An 11,207-nucleotide genomic window follows, 5' to 3' on the forward strand; every position below is an offset into this window, starting at 1 on the left:
ATCACTTCACTTGACCTCCAAACCTACCAATGTCAGTAATTTAAAATGTCTTGTACCAAAACAAAAGCACATCCATAACATGGCAGAAGAAAGTAAAGATCCCAGAAATAAACCCACACATTTACAATCAATTTTCTTTTAAGATTCCACAATGGGCAGTCTCCTCAACTGAAAATGTGGGGGAACTGGAGAGAAAATGAAGACTTTGGGTCCTCACCTTACCCTACATACAAAAATCAACTTGAAACAGATTTAACACTTAAAAATATGGCCTGAAAATTAAAATTACTGGAGAAGATATAAGAAAAAAATTTCCTGACATGTCTGGATAAACTTTTTTAAGATTTATTTCATCTTTAATTAAGTGTATATATGTCTCTGTGTATCTGTATGGGTGTGTGCCACACACGTGTGTGCGAGTTCCTGTAGAAGAGGTTGTCAGATTCCCTGAAACTGGGGTTGCAGGCAGTTGTGAGCTGCCTGAGGTGGGTCTGGAAATCAAGCTTAAGTCCTCTGGAAATGTGGCAAATGCTCAAAAAAAAACCTAAAACTACAGTCAACAAATACAAAATTAGAAACCTGTAACTCCAAAACTCTAAAAAGCTCCCTCAGAACAGAGGAACAGAGTAGAGAACTCATCCTCACACTGTGAGGAAGTACTGTGAACTCGGTATTTAAGAAGATTGTCAGTATCCAAAGTACATAAAGAACTTGTCTCAACAATAGAAAATCAACCTGATTTAAAAGACATTCCTTTAAAGAAACTGCCAGTGGGTCTTTGAAAAGATATTTGACCTCACTAATCACGTAGAAGTACCAGGGGGAAATGTTGGTCAAGGGGCATAAAATTTCAGTGAGGAGAAATAAGTTCAGGGCATGCATTATACAATTGGGTGACTACATTAATAGCAATGCATGTTTTGCTAGAAAATTGCTGAGTGTATTCTGAATGTTCTCACTGCAAAAATATGTGAGAGGATGAATATGTTAATTAGATGTACTTAGTCATTCCACCATGCATATGTAACAACATATATCCCATATGTATGCATAGATATGTGTAATTCAAATTGTCATTTAATGTGGGCTTCTCATATTTAGGGTTCTCAATTAATATATATGAACCTACACCCAATGAATAGTTACCGCCCATGACTTTTACCTGAGCTCAATAAACCACATAAAGATAAAATTGTTCCTTCCAAGTTGGCTTCAAATTTTGTGGGGTCAGGAAATGAATTGATGTCTTTCCAAACTCCCACAAAACATAACAGCAATTAGAGGTGTGTTCCTAATTACCAAAATGGATGAGTGGAGAAGACAACTGTGCTCACTCATAAGTGTCAACAAAGTACGTTGCACATGTCAGCAGAATGGGAGCTCATTTCCCATCGGAAACCACGACAAGAGGAAATTCAGACCAAATGAATGAACCCCAACCTAGTGGCTGAAGGGGCAAGGAAGGGACTCATGGCCACTGCTCTCCTCGAGCAGTGTAGGAAGAACTGGAACAACAAACGGAGTCTCAGAAACGTCAAAACCTGCCTTGGTGTGATAACCCCAGACCTCTGATGCCAAATTCCTGTTCTGTGACGGAGCCCCGAGCGTTATCTGCTTAGGCTAGAAGTGAGCTGTGACTCACTGGTAGTTTTAAATTGTAATAATGAGCCTGACATTGCTCCACCCGGATCCATTTCTCAGATAAACACCAACCTAGGGGCAACTGCCCTTCTACAGAAAGGAGCCTAACAAAGAGTTAGTTACTAATTACAAAAAATCATCCAATTATGCTAACCTGCTGAGGCTGGCAAGCCAGGCTTTACTCTATGTAGGCAGAATTTCATAGAACACCCTTGGGAATGGTCTATAAAAGGGCAAACCCAACCATCAGGGTCAGAAGGCACTCCATTCTGACTATCAAGAACACAGTTCTGTGACACGCTTGCCCCGGGATCATGTCTCTTCGCCTCTCCAGTGGATCCAGGAGGTCCTATGCTCGTCCCAGCACTGGGTCCCTCCGAGGAACCAGCTTTGGGGCTGGGAATGCTTGCGGTATAGCGGGCATCGGAAGTGGCTTCTCCTGCGCCTTTGGGAGCAGCTCCACAGGAGGGAACACCGGGGTGGCCAACTCCTGTGCTGGCTTCACTGTGAACGAGGGGGGCCTCCTGTCTGGCAATGAGAAGGTCACCATGCAGAACCTCAATGACCGGCTGGCCTCCTACCTGGAGAATGTCCAAGCCCTGCAGGAGGCCAACGCTGACCTGGAGCAGAAGATCAAGAGCTGGTATGAAAAATTTGGACCAGGCTCCTGCCGGGGTCTCGATCATGACTACAGTAGATACTTCCCGATCATCGATGATCTTAAAAACCAGGTAGGGAACTATATTTTTGCAATCACATGTATACAGTTTGCTATCTAAATTTCTTTTCACTGAAAAAAGAAATGCTACAACTTTATTTGTGGTCATTTTAATGGCATGTCACTTCAGCATTGGAAATGCTGAATAATCATAAAGTAGATGCAAATGTTTAACCTCATGTTAAAAATGTCCTTGATGACAGCCTAATATTTTTTGTTTGTTTGTTTTGCTTTTGTTTTTCAAGACAGGGTTTCTCTGTGTAGCCCTGGACATCCTGGAACTCTCTCTGTAGACCAGGCTGGCCTAGAACTCACAGAGATCAACCTGCCTCTGCCTCCCCAATACTGGGATTAAAGGCGTGTGCTACCTAATTAGTTTTTATCATTGGCATTTTATAACATTAAAAAAAACTTTGCCTTTTTAATTATTGTGATAAATGGCCTTTTAAAAAGTCCAACTCCTGGTTTCCAGATCATTACTTCGACCACCAGCAATGCCAATGCTGTTCTACAGATTGACAACGCCAGGCTGACAGCTGATGACTTCAGACTCAAGTAAGTCGGCACAGAGTGAGGGGAATTCACGGTGACTGTGCGGTCTTAATTCAGATTTCTCTTTAACCTCTCCACCGGATACTCGTCACTCTCATCCCAACATTGGAAGACACTTGGATTTAAAACAAGCAGGGGGAACACAGAGGGGGTGAAAAGAGTGTGCGAGCCAGAGGATGGGAGGGAGGGGTTCTATGAAATGCTCTGGACATGGCACTGCGCCCCCTCCCCGTTGTATTCATGGCCTCACTGCAGCTATGGTTACCTGAACGAAGTTAAGCCAATAAGATCAGTCACCATCCCAGCAGGCAGCGCTGATTGGACTCTAGGTTAAAAAAAAAACCTGAAAATGGGAGGGGCCATCTTGGGGGCTATCCAAGGGGAGTGGGAGTAGGGACCCGGGAGCTAGGAGTGGTTATGGTCAAGACACAACTCAAATTCTTTTAGAAAAGAAGAAACAAAATGTTACCAATTTTCTATCCATTGGCTAGTTTTAGTGATTATTTATAAAACTAGCGCCCAATAACCTACTTCTTTTTTTTTTTTTTTGTCAAATACCTCTCACATTTAAAAAAAAAAAAATGGTAAGTGTATAAACAACTCACAGAAGTCACAAAAGTGGCCAAATTTGCCACTTCAGAAGTCCAGGGTTTGGAGTATATACATGATTGGTGACTGTCTCCAACCATGTGACAAACCGGAGGAAAAAAAAAAATCACTGACCCTTTTGAAGGTACGAAAATGAGCTGGCTCTCCACCAGAGCGTAGAGGCTGATGTCAACGGGCTGCGCAGAGTCCTGGATGAAATAACCCTGTGCAGAACTGACCTGGAGATTCAGTATGAAACCCTGAGTGAGGAGCTGACTTACCTCAAGAAGAACCACAAAGAGGTAAGAGCTGGCGGGCTGGCTCTACTCTGCTCTACACTCACTGTCCACCTCTCGGCAGATGACGTCCCCACTCGTCCTCGTGGGTGAGCCTTTGGTCTGAAGGCTCATTGTCAAACCCGCAGGAGGCCAGCTTGTCTTTGCAGGCGTTGAGCTAGCTGCCTGTATACAGTCAGTCTTTTCTTGTGCCCATTTTTCCCATGGCTGGGGGGAAATACCGTACTCTCCAGACCACTTCTAAGATCAGTGGCTGGCTGTCATTATAGCTGTTAAATGGTCTACTTAGACAATTATATCTAATTAGATGAAATGAATGGGCTTGAAAAGCCAGTCTGGATCTTAATTTCTATAAAACAGCAGCGCACATTACCTTCAGACATTCACTGTATAGTCTTGACATTAAGACATTCTTTTTAGCAATATTTGTATTAATTCTTTGAGAAGTTCAAGCAATCAATGTTGATCATACTCTTCCTCTCCCAACTCCTGCCATAGCCATCTTCTCCACCTCCCACCTCCCCACTCACCCAACTTTGAATTTTCGTCTCCCTTACCCACATCAATCCCGATTTGTGTTGCTTAACTGCTCTTGGAGATGGGGCCCGCCCTGGAGTGTGGTCACTACCGGGGTCACATCATTAGAGAAAACTGACCCTCTCTCTCCCAGCAGCTATCAAAGGCCAGTAGCGCCTCAGCTAGGCGTTGGATTTTGTGCCCAACTCTGCAGCTCCATGCTTGGACTTTCTCTGGCTTGAGCTTGTGCAAGTCTTTCAAATGCCATTGCAACTACCATGACGGGCATGCAACTGCCCTGTTGTGTCCAGAAATCTCTGCCTCCTTGGCATTGTGCTCCAGCTCCGATCTCTCCGATCTCCCTCTCTCTCTCTCCATCCCCTCTTCCATAATGACCCCTGGGCCTTGATGGGAGGAGTGTGATACACAGGTCCCATTTAGCACTTCAAATACATTCTTAATAGACACTTTGATAGATGTGAAACTACAATTAAACTCTTACACTAGAATTTACACTTCCTAGCATATAGTATCCTTCTGAAGTGCTCACTTGACCATGAAGCTATTGTTTTTACAGTCCATATTTTCTGTTCTAAAAAAGGAAGGAATATCTTTTAAATGTCTTTGGTTTTTTTTTTTTTTTTTTAATGGTCAAAGATAGCCACAGTTAAGACAGAAGCTTAAATCAGGAGCAAAAGCTAAGTAGCACATGCTACTATGATTAGTTCTGAGGCTAGCTTGTGAATTAAACCACTTGAATTACAGGATTCATTTCCCACTGTGAGTTCACCTGTGGTTATCATCCATGGCAGGTACTCAATAAACTGTTGATGAGTTAGGAGCAATTGTTTTTTTTTTTTTTAAATACTTTGCTTATGGATGGACCCACAAATACACAGGTTTTCCTTTGTTATCTTTTTTTTTTTTTTCCTTGCTTGAATTGGGGAAGTTTTTGCTAAATCCTGTGGTCTTTAAAGCCACATGCAGAGACGGATGACATAGTGTCTATCAGGCAGGAGATGATCTATGGACCATCTGGGGATTGGCTTCATGAAGGAAAGAAAGCGTCCTTGATTCAGAAGTGGAGAGGGAGGGCTGGGCAGCAGACAGCCAGCCGGTGCTGTTTCCATTTGTACAGGCTTGGCAGGGGCAGCTGCTGTCTATATACTTAGAATGGACTCAGCCAATCGCATGCCACTCAGACAGAATACTGTGTCATCTCTGACAGCAGAACAGACTTCTGAGATCACCACACAGGAGTCGTGATAACCACTGTTCCCGTGTCAAATACCATTGCAAAGCCACGGCGTGTTGTTAACCCTCCCGCTGCTTTGAACACCACCCAGAGAAGGATTTTCTTTTAATTTGCTTCGATTTTCAGATTAATCATAACTTCCCCAAATGAACACAGCTAACAACTGGCCAAAACCAGAAATTGCACAGGGATCTGTGTGGCTCAAAAGTCCAAAAGGGTACTATAACCTTGTATAAACTTGACAAACAGCTGGATCCTTCCTTCCCTACATACATACACACACACACACACACACACACACACACACACACACACACACACACTTATTTATCTATTTATATCATTAATTACCCAAACTCAACCTTTTGACGATGCTCAGGCTGTGTTCAGGGAGTAGCTGAGTCGAGAGAACATTGAAGGTGGTCTCTACCTGCTTGAAGAAGACAGACCAGAAGGGTGCATATTTAAACAATCCAAACAAGAGCCAGAGGATTTTTTTTAAGTAGTTTAAGGACTTGTATTTGTGAAGGAATCAAGACTTATTCTGGGTAGCAGAGCTACACTGAGGACCTGCAGCTCCAGGAGCAGGGTTAGACTCAGCAATAAAGGGCTCTGGAGCCTTTGAGATTTCTTCCCGAGTGAAGCAGGCTACTTGATGATGTAGTATCTTCCTTCACCAGCCTGGAGAGGTAAGCCAAATGGATAGGAGCTATAAAATGTGGAGAGATGGTCACTGCAGAGCCAAGGAGGGGAAAGCAGGAGGAAAACTTCTGTCAAAGCCAAGCTTCTAGGCTCCCTGAAAATCCCACTTGACTTCAGCTCAGCACCTCTATGCCTCCAGGAGATGCAGGCTCTGCAGTGCGCGGCTGGAGGCAACGTGAACGTGGAGATGAACGCAGCCCCCGGCGTGGACCTCACCGTCCTGCTGAACAACATGCGAGCGGAGTACGAGGCTCTGGCTGAGCAGAACCGCAGGGACGCCGAGGCCTGGTTCCAGGAGAAGGTAGCTCTTGCCTGACACCATCCTTATGCATTTTAGTGCTGTTCCCAGGCTAAGATCTGTCCCTCTTGGCTGTCATTTCAGAGTGCTTCGCTGCAGCAGCAGATCACCGAGGATGTGGGTGCCACCACCTCAGCCAGGAACGAGCTGACTGAAATGAAGCGCACGCTCCAAACCCTGGAAATTGAACTTCAGTCTCTCCTAGCCACGGTATGTACGGAAGGAATATATTATTGTTCCCTGAGTTTGTTTTAAATTTCCACCCACTGGTTTAAAAGCCCCACTTGCTGCCAAAAAGGTGTCCACATTTTTTTTTAAGGTAGGATTTCATGTGTGACTCTGACTGGCCTGGAACTCAGTATGTAGATCAGGTTAGCCTGGAACTCACAGAGATCTCTACCTGCCGCCACCTCCCAACGGCTGGCATTAAAGACATGCACCAACCACTATACTTGACTGACAAACACGTCTGCACGTATTTTTCATTCACTCTGTATTCCTCCCGACAGAAACACTCGCTGGAGTGCTCCCTGACTGAGACCGAGGGCAACTACTGCTCGCAGCTGGCTCAGATCCAGGCTCAGATCAGCGCCCTGGAGGAGCAGCTGCACCAGGTCAGGACCGAGACCGAGGGCCAGAAGCTGGAATATGAGCAGCTGCTGAACGTCAAGGCCCACCTGGAGAAGGAGATCGAGACCTACTGCCTCCTCATTGGGGGAGATGAAGGGTAGGTGAAGGGATTTACATGGGAAATGCCATATGCACCCCGCCTCACCCCCACGTCCACTTCTTCCAGGGCTGTGGATTCCAATACCCACAGCAGGAAATTATCACGAAGAAAACACTGCATTAGTGCTGCGCATGCGCAGGCTCCCTCTTAATCATGCCCTAAACCTTAAAGAGCAGCAGCCACCCCCACAGCATTTGCACTAGAGTCAACAGCGTAAGCGCCCCCGAGAGTCGAGGCAGAGGGGAGCGTGTGTAGGTTCTCTGTAAATACTACGCCACCCTTGCAATGATGTTTGAACATCCGTTGGCTCTGAATCCACTGCAGTCACAGACCCTGTCTCCACTGACACTGCGGGGCGACTATCCCGAAATGCACTTAGCAATTCGATCTGTGACGAGCCTGTGACCATGAACAAATGAGGCTGTGTTTCTCTGTTACCGTGGGTGCTGGAGTTAAGCATCGCACTCCATGGCCAAGAACGAAGAAGCAGCGTTCGGCAAAATCAAGCACAGCAAGGAATGGAGATTAAACCAGTTTCCACTGTAGCCCACTGAGTGTGTTCTCCAAAGAGCAAAGGAAGTTCGAACACTGGGTCTAGGACAGAAGATCTAGAACTGAACTGATCTCTCCATGTCACTCTTTTGTGGTGTTTTCACAGGGCTTGTAAGTCTGCAAGCTACAAGTCTAAAGATTATGGATCTGGAAATGCTGGAAATCAAATCAAAGGTAAGGAAAAGAAAGTCCCATTGTTATGTCAGTCTGCTTTACCTCCAGTACACAGATCATTGTTTTTGTGCTACAGTAGGACTCAGAGTAGATCTCATTGGTGTCTAGCTGTGTGCTTATTTTAAATCAAGTCAAACATCACCATGATTTGGCCTAACCAAGTAATCAAAATTCACCAAAAATGAGTCATGTTTGTGCTTTCTACCTACTCCTACCTTCATTTGGTGGGGGGGGGGGAATCTTATTATTCCTTTATGTAACTTCTTATTTGTTTCCTTCTAGCTCTCTAAAATCTTCTTCTAACTTGGAATTTTCAGATTCAGCCAAAGCTATAGTGGTTAAGAAAGTTCTAGAGGAGGTGGACCAGCGTAGCAAAATACTTACCACTAGGCTCCACTCCCTGGAAGAGAAATCTCAAAGCAATTAAGAAAGATCATAAGCAAAAGGGAAAAAAAAAAAAACAGAGAAGACGCGGTATGAAATCCGTCTGGGAAATGAGCAAGCCTGTGAAGAATGTCTGTCCTGTTGCCTCCTGTTCCTTTCTCTTTCTGAGCCATCAGCGGCAGAAATCCCGGTCCATCTGGAGAGATGTCACACGCGAACGTAAGGGTTCACCTGATTACCCTACAGCCGTCTGTTAGCAGTTCTTTACCGTCAATAAACCTTCCTTGAGCAACTTCTCTCTAGTGGCTGGCTTTGTCTTATCTTTGAAAGGTTCTTGGCCGCGCCGCAGAATGTGAACACCTAGCAGCTTTGGGTTTACGTGGAAAGTGTAGAAACTAATGAAGAGGTCTTCCCCTGGGTTTTCAAAAGGCTTTCTAGACAAGGTCAGAGAGAATAAAAGTACTTCCACAGACACATTAATCAGCCACACTTTGACATGAGAAGCCTATTTCCCACCGTAATAGGTAAATGTATGCATGGCACATTCTTCATCTGTCACTAGGAATAAAGAAAGCATTTGTTTCAAAGTATTGTAAAGAGGACACAAATTGCTGTAAGGTGTACTTTAGAGTGAGGTAGACTTTCAATGAGTGCTAACGTCAGTGCAATTTCAATAGTTACAGTAAATAAAACTTCAAAATCACTGTCCCGGTGAATACATATTAAAACAATATTCTAAATATAAGAGAGATTAGAGTGAAATTTGGCTTGAATCCAAATTACACTAATAGAGCCACCCGCTGTGGTGGTGTTGCTGTTCTTTATTAGCTTAAATCAACATTATGTAATAATGTGTTGAACTATGACATTTTTATGCATATGTGTGTGTGTGTGTGTGTGTGTGTGTGTATAGTGTATTTTGATCATACTCACTCCCCAGTACACTCTCTTGTCCCCTCCACTCCTGCTGACCCCCTTCCTCTTCCCAATGAGTCCTGCATCTATTTTCATGTCGTGGGGTGTGTGTGTGTGTGTGTGTGTGTGTGTGTGTGTGTGTGTTCCAATGAGTCCCGTCATTAAGGTTGCTTTCAGGCAGGTAGGAATCTTACCAATGTATACAACACTGAAGAAAATGCCTCTCTCTGCCCCCAGCAAACATTAACTGCTTAAAATCCTCAGGGATAGACGAGGCCTCTCATCCATTCATCTCTTAAGGTTATATCATAGCAACCACAGATAACTCTTCACCCCTAATCAAGAGAAACACGTTAGTCAGGGGTGTTGACTGTTTGGACGTTGCAACACAACGCTGTCATCTACAAATGTGTTGGGCTATATTCACAACTATCCTCAGACACATGGGGCCATGGGCCACAGGTTGGACACACCTGTTAGATGAACCGTAAACTGATTTCCTCGGATCAAATGTAGTCCCTTATGCTTAGCTGAGCCTTGTATCTCTGTGGGCCAGTTATCTGCATTGTAATCCATTCGGGAAATTTTGCTTGGAGCTCCCTGTGAAAACATCAAACAGAAAAGATGATGACATCTTTTAAGAGCACGGTAATTACCGCTGAACTGCTTTTGTGATCATCTGATACAATCTTAGCTATCGGCCACTAAAGCCAGAACGCCAGGTTATGTGAAACAGGAACATTATGATCTCAGAGAAAACTCCACTTCAAAAAATATCTCATCATTGTCAAGAAATGCTGAGAGCCGCCCACCTCCCTCTCCTCTGCCCTCCACCCAGTCCTCCATCATTAGCTACCTGATGCTCCCAAATGTAAATCTGTACACAACTATACATTTATTGCCACAAACCTATGTACCTAAAAAGGGAGACTTTTAATAAATGTAAATAAATTATATATGGTGGTCTCCTGAAAATGCTTACCATCTTCTGAGAGATTTCTGAATCTCTTTCCAACTCCTTTGGTGCCATCACTCACTGGCTTGATATCAGTCCTAGAAAGGGATTTGGACCATAGAAATTGACAAGCACTACAAAATAGGACTTCTGCCTCCCTTGAACACACTCGTGCGCACAAATCTCAGCCTTCTTCATACCCTCCAGCGGGTTTCCACTGCACATGGCACAAACCTTAAACATATTTCAGGTCTTCTTACTTGACAATTAGTGATGGTTTATCTTGAGAACCCAGTATGATGGTTTCTATCTGCTTGGCTATACGAAAAGACATGCTTGCTTCAGGGCCAACAAGATGGTTCAGTGAAGAAAGGCGCTTGCCACCAAGCCTAATGACCTGAGTTCAGTCCTGAGACCCACATGGCAGGAGAGAACCAAGTTGGATCTCCATATGTGCGCTGTGACATATGAAGGACACACACACACACACACATACACACACACACACACACACACACCTTGCTCATGCACACTTGCTCACGCACACAAAACAAAAATAAACAAATATAATTTTAAAGGATTTAGAGTAGCATTTTTTTTTTTCTGTGCTTGAAATCTCCTAGTAGATCATGTATGTGTGCACATCATGGCTCATATTTATTGGCTAATAAAACTGTTTTCTTGGGCTGGAGAGATTGCTCAGTGGTTAGGGACAACACTGGTTGCTCTTCCAGGACTTGGTGGTGACTCACAACTGCTTACAACTCCAGTCCAAGGAAATCCAGCTCCCTCTTCTGGCCTCTGAGGGCACCATCCATGCAGGCAAAACACCCATACACATAAAATGATTTTTAAAAAAAATTAAAACCAACGTAAAACTTCACTTAAATTCACACTTCCTTGTCACTGAATACAATCACTGTATTGTGCA

At 44.1% G+C, this 11,207-nt stretch overlaps 1 protein-coding gene and 1 long non-coding RNA gene across 2 annotated transcripts; one reads left to right on the forward strand and one right to left on the reverse strand.

The window, feature by feature from the left end:
* Positions 1-1,871: 1,871 nt before the first annotated feature.
* On the forward strand, positions 1,872-8,703 carry Krt25 (keratin 25). Its single transcript, XM_028889492.2, has 8 exons — positions 1,872-2,372; positions 2,832-2,914; positions 3,645-3,801; positions 6,408-6,569; positions 6,651-6,776; positions 7,076-7,293; positions 7,955-8,022; positions 8,340-8,703. Exons 1-8 carry the CDS (start codon positions 1,956-1,958, stop codon positions 8,447-8,449), a joined length of 1,341 nt encoding a protein of 446 aa, XP_028745325.1. The 5' UTR covers positions 1,872-1,955; the 3' UTR covers positions 8,450-8,703.
* Positions 8,704-9,678: 975 nt separating this feature from the next.
* LOC119086910 lies at positions 9,679-10,376 on the reverse strand. Its single transcript, XR_005090305.1, has 2 exons — positions 10,304-10,376; positions 9,679-9,921 (listed from the first exon to the last, which is right to left on the reverse strand). It is a non-coding gene; the product is annotated as an uncharacterized LOC119086910 (long non-coding RNA).
* Between the last annotated feature and the right edge of the window lie 831 nt (positions 10,377-11,207).

The sequence above is a fragment of the Peromyscus leucopus genome, chromosome 8b (assembly GCF_004664715.2).
Source record: "Peromyscus leucopus breed LL Stock chromosome 8b, UCI_PerLeu_2.1, whole genome shotgun sequence".
NCBI classification, from domain to species: domain Eukaryota; kingdom Metazoa; phylum Chordata; class Mammalia; order Rodentia; family Cricetidae; genus Peromyscus; species Peromyscus leucopus.

Coding starts and splice junctions, on each gene's coding strand:
- Krt25 (XM_028889492.2), top strand. CDS start 1,956: ATGTCTCTTCGCCTCTCCAGTGGATCCAGGAGGTCCTATGCTCGTCCC. Junction 6,570..6,650: donor AGGCCTGGTTCCAGGAGAAG/GTAGCTCTTGCC, acceptor CTGTCATTTCAG/AGTGCTTCGCTGCAGCAGCA. Junction 8,023..8,339: donor TGCTGGAAATCAAATCAAAG/GTAAGGAAAAGA, acceptor TGGAATTTTCAG/ATTCAGCCAAAGCTATAGTG.